The sequence below is a fragment of the Perissodus microlepis genome, chromosome 8, assembly GCF_051167445.1.
Source record: "Perissodus microlepis isolate ML-2025 ecotype Zambia chromosome 8, ASM5116744v1, whole genome shotgun sequence".
Lineage (NCBI taxonomy): Eukaryota > Metazoa > Chordata > Actinopteri > Cichliformes > Cichlidae > Perissodus > Perissodus microlepis.
Genome location: NC_140468.1, coordinates 22,998,576 through 23,021,152, shown reverse-complemented (window position 1 = coordinate 23,021,152; position 22,577 = coordinate 22,998,576). Strand labels below are relative to the sequence as shown.

The 22,577-nt window shown below is 39.6% G+C and overlaps 4 protein-coding genes across 7 annotated transcripts in view; 2 read left to right on the top strand and 2 right to left on the bottom strand.

Annotated features, from left to right (window-relative positions):
* slc39a11 (solute carrier family 39, member 11) overlaps window positions 1-4,174 on the top strand; it is a 173,103-nt gene extending 168,929 nt beyond the window's left edge. For both annotated transcript variants that reach the window (XM_084938301.1, XM_084938300.1), the window contains exons 7-10: window positions 1,009-1,078; window positions 3,146-3,244; window positions 3,329-3,487; window positions 3,594-4,174. In XM_084938301.1, the coding sequence (XP_084794427.1) occupies window positions 1,009-1,078; window positions 3,146-3,244; window positions 3,329-3,487; window positions 3,594-3,672 (407 nt within the window). In that variant the 3' untranslated portion in view covers window positions 3,673-4,174. The remainder of the gene's footprint in view (window positions 1-1,008; window positions 1,079-3,145; window positions 3,245-3,328; window positions 3,488-3,593) is intronic.
* A 2,163-nt stretch (window positions 4,175-6,337) lies between these two features.
* Window positions 6,338-8,922, bottom strand: LOC146382028 (uncharacterized). The gene is made up of 3 exons (XM_084938297.1): window positions 7,641-8,922; window positions 7,359-7,481; window positions 6,338-7,232 (listed from the first exon to the last, which is right to left on the bottom strand). Exons 1-3 carry the CDS (start codon window positions 7,935-7,937, stop codon window positions 6,882-6,884), a joined length of 771 nt encoding a protein of 256 aa, XP_084794423.1. The 5' UTR covers window positions 7,938-8,922; the 3' UTR covers window positions 6,338-6,881.
* A 115-nt stretch (window positions 8,923-9,037) lies between these two features.
* LOC146382027 (ankyrin repeat and SOCS box protein 12-like) lies at window positions 9,038-11,839 on the bottom strand. 3 transcript variants are annotated; one of them, XM_084938294.1, is made up of 3 exons: window positions 11,754-11,839; window positions 10,148-10,918; window positions 9,038-9,376 (listed from the first exon to the last, which is right to left on the bottom strand). In XM_084938294.1, exons 2-3 carry the CDS (start codon window positions 10,908-10,910, stop codon window positions 9,225-9,227), a joined length of 915 nt encoding a protein of 304 aa, XP_084794420.1. In that variant the 5' UTR covers window positions 10,911-10,918; window positions 11,754-11,839; the 3' UTR covers window positions 9,038-9,224. The 3 variants fall into 3 exon arrangements, with proteins under 3 accessions (XP_084794420.1, XP_084794422.1, XP_084794421.1); XM_084938296.1 differs by having other exon boundaries at window positions 10,148-10,915; window positions 11,754-11,808; XM_084938295.1 differs by lacking the exon at window positions 11,754-11,839 and adding an exon at window positions 11,394-11,747.
* A 4,856-nt stretch (window positions 11,840-16,695) lies between these two features.
* The window catches only part of pkd1b (polycystic kidney disease 1b), a 29,523-nt gene continuing 23,641 nt past the window's right edge, over window positions 16,696-22,577 (top strand). Inside the window, exons 1-9 of the mRNA XM_084938293.1 lie at window positions 16,696-16,870; window positions 17,050-17,243; window positions 18,042-18,160; window positions 18,312-18,459; window positions 18,981-19,246; window positions 19,344-20,105; window positions 21,172-21,303; window positions 21,446-21,621; window positions 21,747-21,883. Coding sequence (XP_084794419.1) covers window positions 16,758-16,870; window positions 17,050-17,243; window positions 18,042-18,160; window positions 18,312-18,459; window positions 18,981-19,246; window positions 19,344-20,105; window positions 21,172-21,303; window positions 21,446-21,621; window positions 21,747-21,883 — 2,047 coding nt within the window. The 5' untranslated portion in view covers window positions 16,696-16,757. The remainder of the gene's footprint in view (window positions 16,871-17,049; window positions 17,244-18,041; window positions 18,161-18,311; window positions 18,460-18,980; window positions 19,247-19,343; window positions 20,106-21,171; window positions 21,304-21,445; window positions 21,622-21,746; window positions 21,884-22,577) is intronic.

Below are 22,577 nucleotides of genomic sequence, written 5' to 3'. Positions count from 1 at the left end.
AGTATTAAGAAGGTAACACGCTGTGTCTGTAGATAAAAGGTTGGATTAACAAACAGCAAAAATTAGTAAAGAAAAACATTTGTTAATGGTGCTTTAAATGTTTCTGTAATTTAATCAGTGTGTCACATGTGATTCTAAGTGCTGTGCAAAGCTCCTCCAGGCAGTTTTACCCTTGATTCTTGTTTCTTTAAATCCTAGCTGTGCATAAAGAAAATAAATAAATAAAGAGACTATGAATCAGCAGGTTGTAGCTTTGTAACAACATAGCTGTTAATGGCATGACAGGATGTGTTTGCTTGTCAGTGTTTGAAGCAGGCCACACACACACAAACACTTATTATAGATGCCCTGTGACCTTTTCACTTTCAGTTTGAATAGTGTGTACTTTAAATATATGTGGCAGGCATGACAAATGAGACAAATGGGACATCAGAGGAGAGGGCTGCTGCTCAGAGTGTGCAGAGACGCAGACAGACTGGCTCTACACACTGGTCCTAACTTTAAAGAAGCCCTCACAGCACAGATAAAGCAGCTTTCCCCTTCTACAGCCTCACTGTCTGTAGCATCTAAAGCAGACAATTCACAGCCCTTATAGGGAAAAACAAAAACACACAAGACCTAATTTCTTAAATTTACACTCAGTCACAGATCAGCAGTTCAGCAATCATATTTCAATCTACAGTCTCCATCCCACAAGGGCTGCATATCCACGTATAGCAGGTTTCATAATAGAAATCTGTTTGTAAACAGCAAGACCATCCTTCAGACTGGAAACCTCCACAGGCGTTTTGCTGTTAATAGATCTGTTTCCTGTTTGAAAAGACAGCACCTAGTATTTTTCTTTCACAGTACACAGACTTTCTGTCCATGCTGATTTTCTTCACGTATTTTGTTATCATCTACAGTTTGTTCTTCTTTCATCCATCCTCTTAAACTGTTCTTATTCCTGTGTAACAGAGAAGCCCAAGGACATACACTAACAAAGATCAACTGTTTGTGTCTCTGCAGAGGGCTTGGCAGTAGGTGTTGGTTTTGGAGCTGTAGGAAAGACAACATCTGCTACCTTTGAGAGTGCCAGGTAAGACTAATGTAAAACCCGAGAAACAAATACAACACACGGCCTTTCTGAAGTTGTGAAAATGGATTCTTGGTTTATTGATTGGTCTGTTAATTTGGCTGTTGAGCATTTTATCCGTCATTGCAGCTGGAGACAGTTTTGGTTGAGGTTATCTGTTCACAAGCTCTCTGACTGGTTATTATTATATTACTACATTAAAAACTTCAGATAGTTGAGTTTAATACTGAAGCTGATGGTTGGCTTTTCTTATGCTCATTTTTAGCTCCATATTGTTTTTATGAGCTTTGGACAATTCACAGTTCAAAAGAAGGGGGGAGAAACCCATAGTTTATAATTTGTTCTCAGTTTTAGGTCATTTCCCTTTACAACGAGCTGTCTTTTGATTGGCCGCTCCTCGTAAACTCAAGATTTTAACAGCAAGCGAGGGGACTTCAGTGCTGTGTGTCTGAAATAATCACAATCAGGATATCCTCTCATCTTGATATCACACAAAGCTGAGATGAGCGTTTAAAGAACTAACCTTAGTATTTGAAATGTTGGCTATGGCTAATGTGAGTATCCAACAATGTAATAGTATATAAATGATTGGAAATAAGTTCCACTTTGAAGATGGGTTTGATTACTTTAGTGTGTTTCCATGCGATCCCATAACTGTTCCCATAACTGTGTGCTGCCGACACCTAGTGGTTATATTCTGGTACTGGCGATACAGTTGGAGATCCCAGCAAACCTTTTCTAAGCCAGCAGCCTAGTCTCTTGAAGCAGCTGCATGTTTATCTGCGGATCTGAAAAGGCATTAAGATTGAAAACAATCAGGTCTTTAACAAATAGAAACAAGGTAACACTTTAATCTGCTAACAGTGTGATTGCAGTTTCAGTTACACACACTACCAAAAGCAGTTATAAACCAGAGTTAAACTACACTTGTAGATACTGATTAAACACAGGCTGCAGCACTTATTAAAAAATATTGTTAAACCCAGGACCCACTGCACCAGTGTAGGGTCTGACAATGAGTCCAAGGATTTCATCCCAATACGTAATAGCAGTCAGGGTGGCTTTGCCTAACCTGTGGACTTCTGGGTCCCGCTCCATGGACCTGCCTCCCCACACCATCACTGACCCATGGCAAACAAACCAAATTGGTCCCCGCTGCTTATCCAGACCCTTTCTGAAGCTTGGGAGCAAGCTCAGGGTGAACCTCCTCTGATCTGTGCGGTTGACCTTCCAATTCTGGTGTTCAATGGCAAATGCCAATCGGGCTACATGGCACTGGGCATTAAGCACAGGGCCCTGTAGAGGACGCTGGGCCCTCAGCCCACCTTCATGAAGTCTTTTTCTGATTTTTTTTTGGTCAGAGACATTGACACCAGTGTCCTGTTGGAGCTCTGGCAGAGCTCATCATTTTCCTCCTTGCCAAAGGAGTAGATACCAGTCCTGTTTATTGAGTTGAGAACCTGCGGCCCTATCCAGCTCTCCTGGGGTAACAGTCCATCTACTCCTTGACACTGTGCTGGGAGACACATCAAAGCTAGCCAAATGAACAGTTTACTCTGGTTTGGCTTCAATGTCTGACGACTGATTATTACAAAAGTTTCAAATTTGGAAAATCTGTGTGATAAATTACACAGTAACTGGAAACTCCTTTTATCCCTACACCGAAACCTTCCTCACCATTCAAGTTGTTATTGTGTGCATCCACCCTACATGTAGTTACATTTCTTGGGAGGTGTACGTCAAGTTACGTAGAAGGTTGCGGTGTAGGGTTAAAATGGGGTTCCAGTTATGGCGCAAGTTACAACGTAGATCTGATGCAGATGTAAGCATAAAGGTTGCACACAAATTATCCACAAAATTCCTAAGATTTACAAATATAAAAAAGGTTTCATGCAATACCAATGAGTTTATACTCAAAGCAGCAAAGTAAATACTAATGTTGTCCTTTCAGCCTGAAGACTTTCACTCTTGTCTTCCCACTTCATCATGGCACCATTGGTGGCCAGCTTAATATTTCATAATATTTCTTGTAAAGAAAAGTTGGGTGACTGATTGTTTGTGCTCCATCAGAAATTTGGCCATTGGTATCGGAATCCAGAATTTCCCTGAAGGGCTGGCAGTGAGCCTGCCCCTCCATGGGTCAGGGGTCTCAACATGGACAGCCTTCTGGTAGGGGAAAACACAGGTTTCTACTCACTGTGTCAATCTTCGAACAATGTGCAGCTGCCTTCATTGTTGGTGTTCTTCCTTCAGGTATGGTCAGCTTAGCGGTATGGTGGAGCCTATTGCCGGGCTGCTCGGTGCTGTAGCTGTTGTTCTGGCAGAACCTCTATTGCCGTACGCGTTGGCATTTGCTGCCGGGGCGATGGTCTATGTGGTGGTGGATGACATCATACCTGAGGCGCAAGTCAGGTAAGAGTGAAAAGGAGGAGTTATTTTTGGGGTGGGGGGGTCAAAGCTAGATTACTTGTGCAAGAGGTCTAATCTGTTATCCTTTGCTTCAACTTGGCATCACCAGTGGAAACGGAAAGCTGGCATCCTGGACCTCCATCCTAGGCTTTGTAGTGATGATGTCACTAGATGTGGGTCTAGGCTGAGATCACCATGAGGACCGGCGATCCCTCACAGGACATGATGTCGTCATCATGATGCAACTTGTATTTTAGGTAAAAGGGGGACCAAAATTAGTGTTTGATTCTCAAACACTGTTTATGCATTTAGTTTTAATTGTTGATCATAAAATTGATCAGGTTTGGAAGGATGATCATACTTGAACTTTTAACTTTTGTCATTCACATTTTAACAGTGATTTCCTGAGAGCAGCTGACATGTTTTTCATGTCAGATATTTCATTAAGGAATTAATTTCTGAATATTTAAATGAATATTCATATTCCAGGGCTGGAGAATGTTTTGTTGGGACTTTGTAGCTTTTAAGTTTAGAAACAATATTATAAGTACAGATAATTTCTGTTCTGTTAAGTTAAAATGAATGTGTTGGGTTTTGTTTCGTCCATTTCCCTAATGATCACGATACTTGAACTCTGGTGTTTGGCTTGCTGTTGTATGGGAGTGAAAATAAATAATTACAACATTTCTACATCAGTCGTCTTGTCATCATTAAGAAACCAGACAGTATGATTATGGTATGTTGAATTATGGCATTTCAAATATGACACTTTGCAGCTACATGCTCTTTAATGGAACATGTTCAACCTAAATATTTCAAACACGCAATCTAATGTCCCGGGATTATGATGCTTTTATTTTGAGATGTGGTGTTGTCAGTATTGATTTGATTTGAACAGTAGTCTATTTTCAGAACTTTTGATTTTACCGTGTCATAAGATCTTGTATTTGTTCATTGACTAATCTTTTGTAATCTATGAAAGTACCTCTCACCATAGTGTACAGCAAAATGGCCATAAAAAAATGTAACCCATATACAGTGGTGTGAGAAAGTGTTTGCCCTCCTCCTCTTGTTTCATCTGAACCACATTAGCGAAAGATAAACAAATAATGCAGTTTCTAAATTATAGTGTTTATTATTAGGGAAGGGGTAAAAATCCAGATCTGCTCGGCCCTGTGTGAAAAAGTGATTACCCCCTTAAACTAATAACTGGTTGGCCCACTCTTAGCAGAAACAGCTGCAATCAAGCATTTGTGATAACTGGCAATGAGGCTTTTACAGCATTTTGTACAGAATTTTGGCCCACTAATCTTTGCAGAATTGTTTTATTTCAGCTTCATTGGATGGGTTTCAAGCATAAACCAGCTTTTTAAGGTAATGCCACAGCATCTGAATCAGAGTCAGGTCAGGACTAAGCCAATCCAAAGTCTTTATTTTGTTTTTCTTAAGCCATTCAGAGATGGACTTGCTGGTGTGTTTTGGATCATTGTCCTGCTCCAGAATCCAAGTGTGCTTCAGTTTGAGGTCACAAACAGAAGGTCGAACATTCTCCTTCAGGATGTTTTGGTAGACGACAGGATTCCATTTACCACAAAGTCTATCACACTACCACCACCATATTTTACTGTTGGTATGATGTATAATGGGACACACACCTTCCAGAAACTTCAGCTTTTGTCTTGTCAGTCCACAGAGTGTTTTCTCAAATATTTTTTCCCTTTAATAATAAACACCTTCATTTAGAAACTGCATGTTGTGCTTATGTGTGTTTTCTTAGTCTACTATTTAAATCTGTTTGATGATCTGAAACATTTAAGTATGACAAAAATACCAAAATAATAGGAAATCAGGCCATACTTCCTGGCCATCCAGTGTGGATGTTAGTGAAACTGTTGGGAAGACAACGTTGGAGAGACGTGAACATTTTACTTGTCCTGTATAATCTGCAGATTCTGACAGAAATTTGCAACTATCCTTTGAAGCACCGCTCCTCTCTAAAACAGCAATAAGGATAATACCGAGAGACAGAACAGGTGCTGTCAGCCTGCAGCAAACTTGAGCAGTCTTTCAAATTTAAAGATTGGACTAAACAAGCAGTTCTTCTGCATACAGACTGGTCTTACTGGGAGTTTTTTGTTCAGTTGCTCTGTTGCTGGGGTGATGGGTAGAAGCAGGGTAGATGGTTTGAAAATAAAAGACTTTTATTAACATTGATACATTTTTTTTAATTAAAGAATTTTGTCATAATTTAATGTGAAAATATTGGCTGGCTCTTACAAACAGAAAGCTCGAACAGCAGATGGGTGTTGCTCCTGCGCACACAGTCAGCGCTGTGTGTCTGAGACGACCAGGTCAAGAGAAAAAAGACACTTATGAAGCTGAGCGAACGTCTTTATGTGAAATAGTTCAAATAGTTCAGGATCTGTTAATTATGAGAACAAATGTGGATTTAGTTTTGATCATTGTCTTTTGACTAAAACGTCATTCAGTTTTAGCCACGATTTAGGAAAAATTATTTTACTTTTACTTGACTAAATACTACTTAGATTATTGAAGACTAAATCTGAATTTGATTTGAGTAAAATATAAAGTGTAAAAGTCTGTCGTGTTTTTACGGTGAAAGTTGGTCCACATGGTTTACAAAGTGTCTTATTTTCCTTGAAATAAAATATGAAATGTGTCCATCTGTTTGCTCTTGTCTTCCTCCCAACTGTTGATATTTTGCAACAGGAAGTGTGGGAGCATCTCTTCCTTCCAACGTGTTTGTCATGGGCAGATCAAATTGTCCAAACTCGTCTCGCCTCTCTAGGAAAATTAATTCATTCTGGTTGAAGCTTGTCTCTCCTTTTTCATTCATTCATTTTTATTTGTCAAAGAAAGTGCCGAGACATTTCATTATACTTTTTTAAGGAAAGCCAAGGAATATAATGCCAGACACGTTTCCCTTTCATGCAGAGCTTAAATCATGATTTTTACAAATATATATGGGCTTTTGAATAAAACCAGTTTACAAGATATTAAACATGTTATTCAAGTCCTGAAAAAGTAACAAATATAGGTGTGATGGCACAAAGGTTTAAAACCAAACTTTACCCAAAGTGCTTCACATGAGCAACTAAAAATAAAAACTAAACTAAACCAAACACACAAGCACAGTAAATTGCAGTGACTATGAAGAATTGGGAAGACCAACTGACTGATGACTGATTTTCTTGGTCAGAGCACTGGCTAAGATAAACAATTTATTTTCCTTGACTGGATTCCCAGGCCTGTAGATCAGACTGGACCCTTACATAACTGTACTGGCCACAATTTTTTTTTTTTTACTTGTTTCAGTTGTTTAAAATTTACTTTTTACTTTTCTTATTTGTGGCTTGATAGACATAGATGATCAGTATCAGGTTTGGATATCAAAGACAGCATTTTGCCTCACAAGAGCTGGATTTGCTTGCAGTTTTGAAAAATAATCCCTCGTCCAGGTAATCTGAGGTTTAGAAAAAAGAACCTCTATTGCCCTATTGGCATCTTTTGAATCATTACCATTTCTAATTAAGGTCTTGAATTTCTCCATCAGACGGTTCACGTCCTGCTGATAAATCCCTGCCGCACGCACGGCTCTGGATTCATCAGGTTCTCCTGCACTTTCTAGACGAGCCTGATGGATCAGCATCTGCGTGTGGAAGGCAGCTCCATTCACCCACTGCTTCAGAAAGTAAACGTCCATTTGTTCATCTATCAGCATGGAGTTCTTAGAGAGGAAGTTGGATTATACAGCATCATAGAATTAATTACGAACATTTCTATACATTAATACTTCTGTAAAATCCCCTATTCAGGGATGATTTGTTACAAATGAAAGCTGGCAGCTTTGTACCTTTAGCCGTGTGAGCTGGGCACTAAGAGCAATCTCAATTTGACGGGTGTCAGAGAGTTGAAGTTGTGGGTTTCTCAGGTTGATCTGCATACGCTTCAAATACTCGTGCATCAGATCTCGCACCTCCAGAGTTAAGGAGAGGAATGTTAACGTTCATTAGGGCAAATTTTGTGTGTTGATTAGAAGGATATTTTTACAGGAAAAAAAGTGAATTACTTTATTTAGCTACATTACGTATCCCAATGAACACCACTTTTAAGTGCTAACTTCTTAAGTTCTTACCTCCTTGGCCTTCTCCTGTGCGAACACCCTCCCTAACATTTCAGCTGTGCCCATGGTTTTTTTGTTTAGGCTTTTGGCGACCACGTCTAAGGCCAAGGAAATGATGAGCGCTCCCAGTCCGACAGCATGAGGCACCGCGCTGAGCCCACCTAGAACATTCCCCACTTCGCTCACAACAGATATGACCTGATTGAGTTCTCTGCTGTACAAGACCTGGTCTCTGTAATTGTTCAGCTCTTCAGCTGATTTGAGCCCAGAGAATCTCTGCAGGGAACTGAGAGGATATTTGTTTCCCATTAGTTTAGCACTCTACAAGGAACTTAGCTCATGCTGTTATTATATTTTAATTAACTATTGATTAACTTTTACTGCCCATTTTATTTCAGTTTTTGAAAGTTTCAGTTTGCTCCTATGATCACTAACTTTGCATATGTTTAATGCTAAACACAAAGTGCTTGGTATTAAAACCAAAAGAGTGTTGAAAGAATGTTATTTCCTTCAATTTTTGAGGTTCAGCTTTAAATGGTTGAACAGAAAAGGTAAAAGGTCACTAGGCACCAATGAAGACCTATGTCAACATACTGAATAGATAAGAGACAGGACGAAATAACCACTGACAAAATAATATTCTTGCATGGTGTTGTCACAAGAAAATGTTAGAAATCCAACTTTCTTGCCTTTCTTTTGATATATATTTTTAAGATAATTAGTTTGTTTAATTTTGGAGATTAATGTCTCTCATTTTAGCAAACTTCATATAATTTTTCTTCTTGTGTCCATTTTTATTCATATGTCAGTTCCTCCCCTCTCATGTAGTATTTGTTTTTAGACCAGATGAATGGAGTAGTCTGACTCCCTTAAATTTTTTTTGTCCTGGTTTTTGGCAGTTATTTCATTTATATAATATCATCACAAAGAATTGTGATAATGTGCAAAGCAACAGGACTTTGCCTGTCTAAGGTCGCTGTTCTTTTGGAAATATTTGAAAAGTCTTTGTTGACAGCTCAGTGGGACAGAGGCACAAACGAGCCGTTTCTATTTAGTACCACTTACTTTTACAGCCTAATCCCAACTTTTTTGAGTGTCACGAAGCATAACAACTTTTTCTTTGGAACTGGGCTTGAACACATTTACCAACATCAGCCTCTGTGTGATGGATCTCTGAGAGGTGAGACTGCACGATCCTGAGGTAGATACCAGATCCTCCATCAGGTCTCGACACTCCATAACTCACGAATCGAGTGTAAAGTAAAATTTGCGTGTGAATTAGAAAATATTGTTCTGACTATAATCATTAAGAACATGACTGCACTGGGAACTCCAATGCAAACAGCCTTTATAACAGTTCATTAGAGTATTGGGCACACCTTGGACAGGTAAAGTGTAAGAACTAGTAATCCACAACAATAATCCACCTTTATTCTTTTAGCTGAAGAACCAGTCTTAAGAGCAAGAACAATGCATACTCACACAGAAGCCATTTTAAAAAGAGGACAAAGGGGCTCAAATCCTGCAAATAAAAGCTTAAGCTAAAATAAAAAACAAAACAAAAAACAGGTCATAAAATAACTTAACCTTCACTATCTACAGAACAGTGACTGGTGCTGCTTTGTGTTGCAAGAAGTTGATGAGACTTGTGGGCATTTCCAGCTGGTCGATGCAGTTGATCTTGTTGATCTTTCTGAGGTGTCTCCGCACAGCAAGTCGGCACTGTGAGGTCAAAGCTTTTGGATTTCCTGTAGACAAAACAGAACAAAGTTATACCCACAATATATCATGAATGATAATAATATTATTTATATTTAATGAAGTTTACAGTAACTATTATTACTAAACAAGACATCCAACATATATTTAACAATCCCCCAACTGGTTGTGGCAGATGGCTGCCACTCCCTGAGCCTGGGTCTGGCAGAGGACTCTTCCAGTTAAATGGGAGTTTTCCCTTCCCACTGTCACCAAGTGCTTACTCAACGGTGGTTGTTTGATTGTAGGGTCTCTAACTTACAATGTAAAACATATTGAGGTGACTGCTGTTGTGATTTGGCACTATATAAATAAAACTGAGTGAAACATATAACTGCTACTGTATACATATTGTAAGTACATTATTTAAGAATTTTAGCTCCATCCCAGAAAGTATTCAACACTTTGAGAGCTCAATTGAGTAGAAAAGTGATAAATAAGTACAGTTGCTGCTAATCCCATTACAAATTATGCTTAAACATTTGATTCTTTGATTCCTTTATCAAGTCCTGATCAGCTTTTACTGTGTGAAAAAAAAAAATCACACCTACAAACTGTGTTAATGTTAAATACAAATGCTAGTCAAACATATAGTATGTAAAGCAAAGAGATGCCTGGAGGATAAATGTTAGAAGGCATCTGTAAAGTCATATTATAAATGTATTTATTTCATAGATAAAACTTTAGCACTCCTTAAGTTACATCGTCATCAGTAGTGTTAAAGATCTGAATGAAAAGGCGCTGAAGAATCTGTCCGACACCTCTTTCTCGCAGCAGCAGCTCCACAGCCTCGTTCTGCTTCGTCGACTTCTCGATGATCAGCGTGGGGAGGTAGACGTTTGCACCAAAGTCGATCAGAAGCTGGATGTACTCCACGCCACAGCCGTGCCTAAGGCACATCTCCAGGACAGTTTTGGGCTGCTTGTCAGAGCTCAGCAGCTTGGCATCAGTGCAGTTGTAGTCTGGGTCTGCCCCGTAGAGGAGCAGCAGTTTGAAGCACTCCATGTGTCCATAAACAGCAGCCAAATAAAGCGGCCCACTGGAGACTCTGGCACTCGAGGTCCACAGTAAGACTTTGGCGCGGGAGTTCACCTCAGCGCCGTGTTTTAGTAGCTGTTTTAGAATCTCTGCGTCGCCTTCCCTTGCAGCAGTGAGGACCGGCGAGCAGTTGTTGGACGAGCTTCCGTTGGGGTTGGCGCCAGCTTTGAGGAGAGTTAAGACACAGTCCAGGTATTTCCCTCGAACGGCTGCGAACAGAGGCGTCTGGGCCTTGACGTCCACGCAGTCTATGATGGCACCATGAGCTAGAAGGACCTGCAGACAGCTGAGGTGTCCTTTAGACACTGCAGCATGCAGGGGTGTGCCTGCAATGCCCCAGCCACCTCTGCAGTTGATGACTTTCTTGTAGATTTCTTGGCAGAGCATCTCATCAAGGAGTCTGTCATTGTTTTGTAACACAGCCTGCCTCAGCTGGGAAATTTCACAACTCCTTTTCTCTTCTTCAGCGGTCCTTAGCTTGAGCATAGAACCTGCTGCAAATGCAAAGACAGAGAATAAATAACACACCAAATATACAAACGTATGGTCCTCATACAAACACTGCAGTGCATTTCTGTTTGTCAACGTCATCTGTTCTCAAAACAGATTTGGTGTCCTTAGGGCACCAAATCAGCAACCAGTGTTTTGTATTAAAGAAAACAACAACAACAAAACATAGAATCCAAAGTTCAGGTGAAATATAAATAAGGCTTCAGATCTGACTCGGATAAAAGTGGCAAGATAAAGTTATTATTCCATTTCCGAAAAAAAAAATTAGTATATATAGGCGTTAAAGTTTAAGCTGGTCATTAAGACTTTTTCCACCAAACTTCATTCAAAATCTTTACAATTTTATGTCGCAAAACTAATCGTCCGAACTATGCATCCAATTAATCAATCTATGCTTGTTTATGATAAATAAAACCTTCTGGAAACCTTCGGCATAAAGGCTCTTATAATTAAACCAACCGTTTATTAGAAGTACTGCGATTTTCCCTCGTGAGGCTGTAATGTAGGAAGAAATGGGACAGATTTAGTTTACCTTTCTTACACTGTGTACATGCCGACTCATGCCTCTAATATTAAGGAAGGTACCCATCGCATCTCTACACGACATACAACATACACACACGTATAACGTTTCTTATCAGGACTAATTCGCGGACGATAAATAGCTTCGCTAATATTCGCCCTAAAACCCCATTGAAAAAACCCAACTAGATATTAAATTCCAAATATCCCGTTAGTACGCAAACATCTCCATCCTTTAACAGTGCTTATTTCAAAGAAACGAAGCTAAACCCTTATGTTTTCTTCGTTTAACATTACCTAAGATATGTCAACATCAACAGCCTCCTTCTTTTCTTCCTGTTTTCTGCTCTTCCTCGGTGGTGTGTTTGTGTGACGTACCGCTGCTGCCCCCTAGTGACTTTTATTTGCAATGGCAAACTGAAGCTTAAAATAAATATAGATAGCATAATAGATATTTAACAGATGCAATTGCAAAATATATAAATAGTTTATTAAATTGTAAAAAAAAACAAAAAACAACAACAACAACAGTATTATTAACTGACTTTTTGCAAATCAAATCTGATTTTTTGCAAATCTGATTTTTAATGCAGATAATTATTTTGGGGAACCCTTATGAGCTGCAGTCCACAGTTTGAGGAACTTTAATTTGATTTTGAGTTGTAGTTTTATTAGTGCTGTAACTGTTTCAGTTCACAGTTACCTATAGGTCAGTCTGATGTAACTGGTAAAGCATAGGCACTTTTTTTAATGGACCATTTTCAATCATAAGATAAAATTTTATTCACTTCATTGCTGAGTTAATAAAAGGAAAATTTGTTAAAAAATACATAAAGTCATGGTGAAAACTGACATTGTGAAATGAAATGGAATAAAATCCCATATTTGCCATGCTTCCTGGCTCTTGGACCCATGGTTTTCAGTGTGCCGTTAGTTCATTATTCCTTTTGGGTTTTGATAAGTGACTAATGTACATATCAATAATGTTGTTTTGTAAGGCCTTACGTTTATGAGTAAGCCCATCTGATTCCTGGTATTGTTATTTGTGCCTGTAGTTTTTCGGTTAGTTATAAATGACTTTAGATTTGTTAGTTCCCTTAACGGTTCCCTTTCTGTTCCTTCACTCTCGTCTTTGTGTCGGTCTTTTTATTTTTCTCCTTCCCTATTTAGTTGTGTTAAGTTAATCTTATTCTCCATTGGGTTGTGTCTCTCTTCCTGTTATATTTTGGTAAGTGTTGTTCTCTGTGGCTTGCATTACTTCCCCATCTCCTTTGGTTAATTGTCTGCAACTGTGTTTCCACCTCCCTCATTAACCTCATCAAATGATTCAGTGATGTTTTTCTCTCTCAAAAAAAGTATTTTGCTAGTTTCACTCTTCATGAAAGGTTACATCACCCAGGGGTCACCACAGCAGATGGATCCACATTTGATTTGGCCCAACATTCCTTTCCCTTTTCTTTAGGCTGGGCATGCATCCTACTGGTCTTGAACCAGGAGTATTTTCCATGTAAGATGACACCGCACAGCCCCAGTCTTTCTTGGATGCAACATTATTAATATCTAGCGCTAATGAATTCAGATCACATATTCTTAACATAACTAAACATAACATAATAAAACAAAATATAACAACCAAAAAGGGAGGGCCCATTGGAAGTTAATACAAATAGAAGTGGGAAAGTCTCGTACATTTACCACAATAAAATAAGACTAAAAACATTGAACATATGTAGGAGGCAATGTGCCTGAACCAAAAAGAACACGAACATTACACAAACATGTCATGCTGTAGAACATTAGCAAAATTTGAATCTTAAAGTTTTGTATGGGTAAAGTTTTTTTAAGAGGTTTTTTTTCTGCTTTGTGGTAAAAAACCATTTGAATCCATAAATACTGAACTATTATATACTTCACAGAAACCAGTGACTTTGGTCCCTTTACAGAATTTTAAGTTCTTGGGAAGGAAAGAAAAAAGAAAGAAAGAAAAAGAAAAATACAGAAAATTCTAAGTTAATGCGACGTTATCGCCACCCTCTACATCAGGGTTGGGAGAACTCCAGGCTTGAAGGGCTGGTGTCCTGCAGGTTTTAGATCTCCTCCTGGGTAAACACACCTGAATCAAACGATTAGTTCATTACCAGGCCTCTGGAGAACTTCAAGACATGTCGAGGAGGTCATTTAACCATTTAAATAAGCTGTGTTTAATCAAGGACACATCTAAAACCTGCAGGACACTGGCCCTCGAGGCCTGGAGTTCCCCACCCCTGCTCTACATGATTTGTTCACTCTCCAGGCAACCTGGATGGCATCCTGTCTTTCAAATCTAGTCTTTGCGTGTGCGTCACAGAGCCTTTGTTGGGTAAGTGGTGAGGTCTTGCTGAGACAACAGTGTGTGGACACACTGCAGGAGAGTGACCTTTCTGGCTCTAACAGAAAAAAAATCTTTTGGCCGCACTGTGCTGTGAAGCTAAAACAACTACTGCAGTGACTCTTTGGGCTGTGAGGCTCGTTTCTGTCAGGACCCTTAGTTGCATCCAGCCTGAGGGAGTCTGCTTCTTTCCTTTGAGTGCCAGGAGGTTTTACAACATGGTAATGAGCAGCTCAGGCCTCCTCTGTCCACTCTGCTTCTATGGCTGTTGCTGAGAGACAAAGTAAAAGTCACCCAGGCGCTCACGGAGAACAGAGAAGAGGCCTTTAAAACAACAGTACCACCATAACTCATAGTGTCTCTGCAGGAGGAGGGAAGGAGGGCCCAGTGGAGATGTGTGTGTGTGCAGAAGGCACAGAAGTGGATGGAAAGGAAGATAAGACACTAAATTTAAGATGAGGAGAATCTTCAAATCTAGTGTAATACAAGGAGAAAATTAATTTCTACAATGCTCTGTTTCCATGTGTGATTTGCTCGGCAAGATGAGAGCCACGCTTGTGCCGCAGAAGCACTCTCTACCCTGGATTATTTGTATGGTTTTGATCACAACTGCTGGAGGTGAGAATCTTAAGTTTGTACCAGGTTACTAAATAGAAAAGAAATGCTGTGTTCTGGAAAAACTGCAGTATCAGCTTCAACATTTCAAAATAATTTCAAAATTTAGAAAACGTATGGTTACATTTGAAGATAAGATCACAGAATACGACAGTATTGTTGTAGCACTCTTCATCCACTTTACATGTGTTGTCAGTATACAGCAAGGATTGTGCATTATGGCTTTTATTGTATATGTTGCTGTTTGTTTAATGTTAAAGAGAATGTGACTCCTATTTTCACCTTGTGTGTGCGGCAGAAACGTAGTCCTGGAAATGCGTACTTACTTAGCGAGGACTTTGCCAGCTTGGTGGCCTTTTGTGGACGAATTTTGTCAGCACATTAACAAACTGCAAGAAAGTGCAGAAAGCTTTAATAAAGCTAAATAACGTTGGTGTTTATTAAAGTGAGTTAAACCGAGTTAAAGATGAAGTGCAATATACTTAAATGTAATAGAAAATAACTTAAATATATATTTTTGAAGAAGACAGATGACATTGTGTTTAGTTTTATACCAGCCTATCAAAAAGTGTTCTTTTTTTTTCAAAATATGAAATATTTTCTTAGATGCTTTAAAGCTATGTTTTTTTGTTTTTCAAAATAAAACTTCCTTCTTCATCAAACGATAGTGCTCCATTATTTAGGAGTTTATGAGCATGTGTTAAAATGCCAGATTTTCAAAATTAAATCCTGCTATCACAATGTAACTATTAACTGCTATCTCCTGTAAGTCTAAAAAAAATCATTATTATTAAACACCAACTTAGCGGCTAAAGTCTGGTAATAACAACAGTTTCACTGATGTATTTCAAGAAATTCTTGTTGATAATGATACATTTTTTAATCACTGAAGGGTTGAAGAATATTATATTATATTTACCAGCTTTTACCAACTATTTAACTTTTTTCACAAAATCTCGACATTGTAGCAGTTTGAATATTTGATTCCTGGTTTAATCCCAAGAGGATCTACTTAATATGTGAGGCTTCCTTCTGTGTGACTGCACTCAAAAAAGAAAAAAATGCCCAAAATGTAATTTTCACTTTAAATATGAAATTACATGCATTTTCCCCCATATAATTTGTTACATAAGAAATGCAAGTATTTCAAATATTACATTTAATGGAAGCTGATCAAATGAAATTTGTTTGAAAGGTATCCATTGAATTTATACCAACCATATATTTGGTAATTTTATCAATAAATAAACTGTTGATTTTCTATATTTCAGCTGCATTTTATTTAAAATTAACGCTTCATGGTAATAAGGCCTATAAAATAGTAATTTTTGAGTGCAAAGAAGATCCTGTACCTGAGTGCAATTATGAGGTAAAAATTGCTTTTTATTTGATTTTGTAAGTCAATTCCAACAGTTCAGAGGGAAATCTTAAATCTTTATGGTTTGCATGCTAATTTGAGTTCAGATTAAGAATTATGATGTGCGTCAGCCCAGTAAAAAGGATAGAAGAGACTTAAAAGAGTAAAGGAGTAAAAAGAGACTAATGGGGCGATCGTGGCTCAAGAGTTGGCAGTTCGTCTTGTAATCGGAAGGTTGATGGTTCGAGCCCCGGCTCAGACAGTCTCGGTTGTTGTGTCCTTGGGCACTTCACCTACCGCCTACTGGTGATGGTCAGAGGGGCCGATGGCGCGATATGGCAGCCTCGCTTCTGTCAGTCTGCCCCAGGGCAGCTGTGGCTACAACTATAGCTGCCTCCGCCAGTGTGTGAATGTGAGAGTGAATGAATAGTAGAATTGTAAAGCGCTTTGAGGGTCTCGAAAAGCGCTATATAAATGCAATCCATTATTATTAATGGATACTTCAATTTTTCATAGTTTAAAGTTTTTCTTAAGTTTTTCTGATGATCTTGTCACAGTTTGAATGTGTGCATTTTACTTGTAACAGAGAACTTTAACAGAGGAATGTTTGTCCCACTAAATTGACTGTATTTCATACAGAACATTACACATGGAGCATGTAGCGCTTCTCTCCTAAAACCAGTGCTGTAGCTCAAATTTCCTGATAAAAGCAGCAGGTGCTTTGAAGTCTCACAAACACAATGTCAAGGTTAAACCTAAAAGCTGAAATGTGATTCTGTCAAATGTGTCTTTGTTCAGCTGGATTTAAAGCTAATCACTGATATGATTCACATGAGTTATTTAAGAAAGTACTCCTTGCATGTGGTTCGCTAAGTTTTGCTGTTGCTTTCCAGAGAACATTCCCTGCCCGCAAGGCAGTCAGGTTCACCTGACCAGCCTACGATGCTATTGGCTGTCAGAGATGGCAGTGTCATGGTTTGAAGCACGGGCTTCATGCAGAACAACCCTGGGAGGGGACTTAGCAGCTGCTGACAGCCTAGAACTTCAAAGTTTCTTTCTCCATGCCTTTCCAGTGTGAGTCTGACGAACAATATACACAATCATTCATATCATATTCTCCTGAGAACTTTCTGTTTTTTGTGATTTGTGTGTCTACTGCAGAGGACTAATGATGACCCTGGTTCTCAGGAGGATATGCTTCTTCAGCCTGTTTTTAATCTTTAACACAGAACGTGTAACATTTTGTATTTTAGGAAAACCACTGTGTGGGTATGGCTGCAGGACTCTGACCAGGAAGGGGTTGTTCAGCCACAAAGTCCAATATGGTGGGACATAGATGATGATAATCCGGGGGAGTGCACTCAGATGGCACTGGGAACACTGGGAAGGTGGAGGAAAGCCCAGTGTGCGGGAGAATACCTTTTCATCTGTGAAATGGAAGTAAATGGTGAGATTTTTGTTTCATTAAAGGACACCAGAAACTCGTATGAATGTGAAAGCAGGAAGAAGAACTGAATGCAGGCAGTATGGTAGGTTTTCAGGTGGCAGGCAAGCTGGAAAACAAACAAAAGCAGAGGGCAAGCAAAGCTCAAGCTCTGGAAACAGAAAAACACAGCTCGACTGAACATGCTGATAATTTGGCAAAGCCAAATATATACACCGACCAAGCATGCCATTATGACCACTGACAGGTGAAGTGAATAACACTGATTATTCTCTTCATCATGACATTGTTAGTGGGTGGGATATATTAGAGACTAATGTGTTCATCGCTTACCTGGGGAACTCCTGGCACCAGGATGCAATATGGGTTGAAGGCAAGCTGACAAAGGCAGTGTGAAGCTTTGGGTAACGTTCTGTTGGAAATCCTTGTGGATCCATGTGGATGTTATTTTGACACGTAACACCTACCCAAGCATTATTGCCAGCCATGCACACCATTTCATGGAAATAGTATTTCTTGACTGGTCTAAGGAGCTTGGAAAGAAAAGCAGGAATGGTTTGAGTACGACAGCAAGATTGAGGTGTTGACTTGGCCTCCAAGTTCTCCAAATCTCAGTGTAATTGTGCATCTGTGGGCTATACTGTACAAGTCCATACCATGGAGGCCCCCAGCTCTCAACTTACAGGACTTGAAGGATCTGTTGTTAGTGCAGTCCATGCCTCAATGGGTCAGGTCAAATATATAAAAAAAATGTCATTTGAAATAGACTGAGGTGATTTTGTTTTATTCATCTTTCTGTAGCGCCTTTACCATCGATAGACAGTTACCTCATTGGATTGGCTCTCATGACCGGCATATATGCGGAAACCCACGTGCAGCTTCTTCCCAGTGTTCCAGACATCGGACGGCACACAGTAGAGGTTTAGTATTGTGCTTAATCACTGACTCCTGACTCAAGGAATCATAGGATATTATAAGATGAACGGCTGCTATGTGATTCCAAACTAGGGAAAGGAGAGGATGAAACACTCACAACTTTTGTATATAAGTAGGCTCCCATGTCTCCCACAGATGCAGCTTTTCCCAGGCTTGTGGTTCAGTCATGCAGGTCAGTTGCTATCAGTGGAACTGGTGGTCCAGCCCAGTCCTGTGTCCTCTCTGGCTCGTGTCCAGATACTTCGGCCCTACTGCAACCCTAACTACCACTTGGTACCTCCAGGTACTGAAACAGCAGTGATTAAAGCCTAATTTTTCATAGCACCTACTTGGCTCAGATCCACTCAACTCAGTTTGGGATATTTTTCAATACAATTTAGTACCACCTCAATGTTGGTGGGATAGTTATAGGAAGGCCCAGTGTGCAGTGTGTGTCATTTGTATGCAACACAAACACAACACAAACTGGAGGACATTGAGGTGATGTATACCTGCTGGTCACTCTATGGCCTTTCGTAAGACTTAGTATAAAAGAAGAGAGCCAGAAAAGGATGCAGGGTTATTCAGTGACATCACTCTCAGGCCCGTCAATGGCACGCAGTCTATCGACATCACATTTTCTGCTTGACTCAGCTTGATGGGAACCCAGGCTGACTAGGTACAACTACTAACCAAGTTACCACCTAATAGAAAACGCTAAAAACCGAGTCAAGTCGAGTCGAGCTGAGTAGGTGCTAATGGGAAGGAGGTGTAGGATGTATTTGTCTGATACTGTAGGTGATAATCTGCTTTTTTATTTGTCAGGCTGCAGCTCTCTCCTTAATCCATTCAGCTGCTGCTCAGCAGTACCGCTGTGTAACACTACAGGGGGCTGCAGCACAGGGCAGCACTGGTGCCATCTACTGGAGGCATGCGTGCTCACCACCAGTCCATGCAGCACCTACGACTCTGCCATCAGAAATCGGGGCTTTGCCTTACCCCCAAGATACTCCGACTTACCACCGTTCTATCACGTGGTGGCAGACCTGCCTCTGAAAATAAACCCTACCTTTGAGCTAAACACCATAAGGGTTTGTTGATTATCTTGCAACCTTTTTGGAAAATGCACCTTTTAAAATGTATGCCACAATAATTCTTTACACATTATCATGTTTGTTTTTTCAATAGCTGTCCCTCTTAGAGCGAGCCATCGTGGTTTACCCTGATGATATTGTGGCTATACAGCACACTCTTGACTCTGGAACATTTCTACATTGCCTAAACAGTGAAGCCTCTCGAAACTCTCCCTGGAGCCAAAGTTACCTGTCCTTCAGGGGGATGGAGTGGGGAGGCTGGTTGGAAGGAGTTACTTTACTGCCCCAAGGAAGCAAGTGGGTGGATGGAGTTGTGTGTAATCTAAAGATGCTTTATGTGGACACCCTTCACAGAGCTACGGAGCATGAAGACATCTTTGACTATACTCCGACAGAGACAGCCACTGTCAGTGGTATTAGGCCCCTTGCTACAGGTCCTAATCCCAATCTTAGGTCTAAATTCCAACTTGAGGTCATTCACCCACTCCCAGATGATAAGAACCAGATTCATGTCCAAATCAATGTCCCAACTGTCATTATTCTCAAGGCCCTGTTTGGAGAGAAAGCCAGCAGCTCATGGTCAGCCCCAGTGCTCCAGACTGGAGTTCCGTTTCTTCCATCCTGTCCTGAAAATATGTTTCAGTCTTCACTTGGCTGTAGGAAGCAATCCCAGGATACCTGGTTTTCATCTGCGACTCTGGTCTTATCATCACCTGGAATTCAAATCCTGAACATCAGTGTGATGGATGTTCAAAGTTTTCAGAGTTTGAGCGTGAAGGTTTGTGGCTACGAGCCTGTGATGGGGCTTAGTGTTGAGCCACATGGATGCCTGAGGATGCTTGTAGATACATCGCAGGTGAGACCACCAAAAAGGAAACTGTGACAAAGATGCTAAGTTTTTTTTTTAACAATATATTTTAACGAAATAGCTTGTGTGAGTCTCAAAATAGCAGTTTATGTTAATTGTTATGCCAGTTTGAATGCAACCAAAAGAAATTAATAACAACTAGATGTTATACAAGTTCTGGAGGACACACATGGTCCCCAGATGATAATTCATAATGATCCATCCATCCAGCCATCATTTTAACCGTCTATCCAAATAAGGGTTGCATGTGTGTGTGATGGCCAACACAGGAAAAAGCTAATATACTACATAACTCCAGCCACTGGCAATTTTAGATTCATTTTTTCCCTTGCTACAGAGAAATCAAATTGGCAACTTAAAAACCTTTCCAGAGGTTTGTTTTTTTTTGTCAGATTTTTTTTTGGTTTTGTTTGTTTTTAGCAAAAAATGTTAAATTTGCAAGTATAACTTCAAGAATACATTGCAGGAATACCTAAAGAACCTTTACACGTAACATAAAGTTGATAAGTATAGTACGTTTCTTATCTACATTAATTTACAATTCCAGTGGATCATTGGTGTAAAATTTCATCAAGTCCAAGATATTTCAGCTCACAATGCATAGGACCAAAGATTCATATTTGAATCCATACTTCATCAGCTGCTGAAAGCTCTCTGCACTGGTCACATTGCTTTGTTCATCACCACAGTGTTTCAGGCTGACACATCACTGACTGACTTGATTCCCTTGCTTAATCTTAACCTGGGGTTTCTTGGTGTGTCTGTGAGTGTGCTTCTGTACCTGGAGTACAGTGTGTCAGTGCATCTTCTTTATACCTTGCATATCAGTTGTACTGCAGTAGCTGTATGGAAAGCTCCATCAAATATTTGTGGTTGACTGGACCACTTGTGGTTGAGCAGTCTTAAGTGCTTAAATTGGAGGCCATTGACTATTTTGTTTTAGATTTAGTTAGTGTTTCAGTAAGAGTTGCAATCACAGTTAAACATGGATATGAAAGTAATGTTAGTTACCTTAGTTTAATGTAATGACATTTTTTTATGTTTTATTTTGTAGTCATTTACAGCCACAGTGGAGAGCGGCTCTTCAGTAAAATTCTCATGGGTGATTGACGACCTGAAAGAGTTTGCCTATGAAGGGGGATCTTACAGCGTATTGTTCAAGAAACCTGCTGAGTATAAGCTGCTGGTAAAAAAAAAAAAAAAAAAAAGTGCACTATGCTCAGATATTAGTTGTTTTATATTATTTGGCAAATATAACAAATAGAAATGTCATGATTACAGTTAATAGAAAAAAGGATTGATTTTAGTAATCAGTGAACTATCTGTAGGTGACAGCATCCAACCCAGTGAGCTCGCAGAGCCAGCAAATCCTCCTGACTGCAGATGAAATCACGCTGCTAGCTGACCCAGAGTTCCTGTCAGTCAGTGAGGTTGTAGCTATGGATGTTACTCACCTCTACACTGTGAGGGTCAGAGTTGATATCTCCCTTCCAGTTACCTTTAGGTAAGGACTTCTGTAGCCATCTCTCCTAAGACTTTTACTGAATTTTTCATCGACAAGAAAGTCTTACACTGAAAATGCACTCATAAAGCTCTTTTTGTATGCTTTTCATGCAACTTGTCACTTAGATGGGATTTTGGGGATGGCAGTAGCAGTGTCCTCCGCACGCAGCCTGCTCCATATCAGGCCATGGAAGCACATGTGGCAAGAAGAGAGAAGCAAATGTATATCCAGGACTCGGTAAACTACAGCTATCGGATCCCAGGTAAACACACACAGAAGACTTAAATTATTGACACTGCTGATTATTGTAATATTTTTCACTATTTTAACTTTACATCCCATGTCTTTAATGTTTTGGTTCACTGCCACTTTTAATCAGACCTTACTATTTCTTTACAAAACAGCTGATTTTAGCAACTAACTCCACTAAACCCACTGTATTCTACCTACCAAGCATCAACACTGTTAGAAAGTCTGGAGGACATATTGGAGCATTTGGGGGTGCTGCACATTTTGGTTAAAACCAAACCAGATGCTAAATACTAATGTTCCTATATGTCTGCTTGATGTGTAATGAGGCAAATGATTGCAAACTCCTTCAGCATATCGACTTTATGTGTTCGCAGTAGAGCAGTGTTATGTTTACAATTAGTTTCTCCAACACACGCTGGCCAAAAAGGTAATTAATATGAGTTTAATGGTGCTTTAAACAGCCAGTTAAGCAAACATTAAATTAACTTTTAGTTAATTTAATTTAACTTTTAAATTTTCTCTTTGTTGCCTTTTTGGCAGGGACCCCAGAATCATATGTAGATATTTTAAACCATTTGTTTCTCTTTTAATGGAGATTCATATTTTTTTTTAACCACTTTAGAAAGGATAATATTTTTGAAATTTTCTTAAATCTTTAGTAGGAAGTACCACAAATGACACTGTGGTTGACTGCTATGCACTTA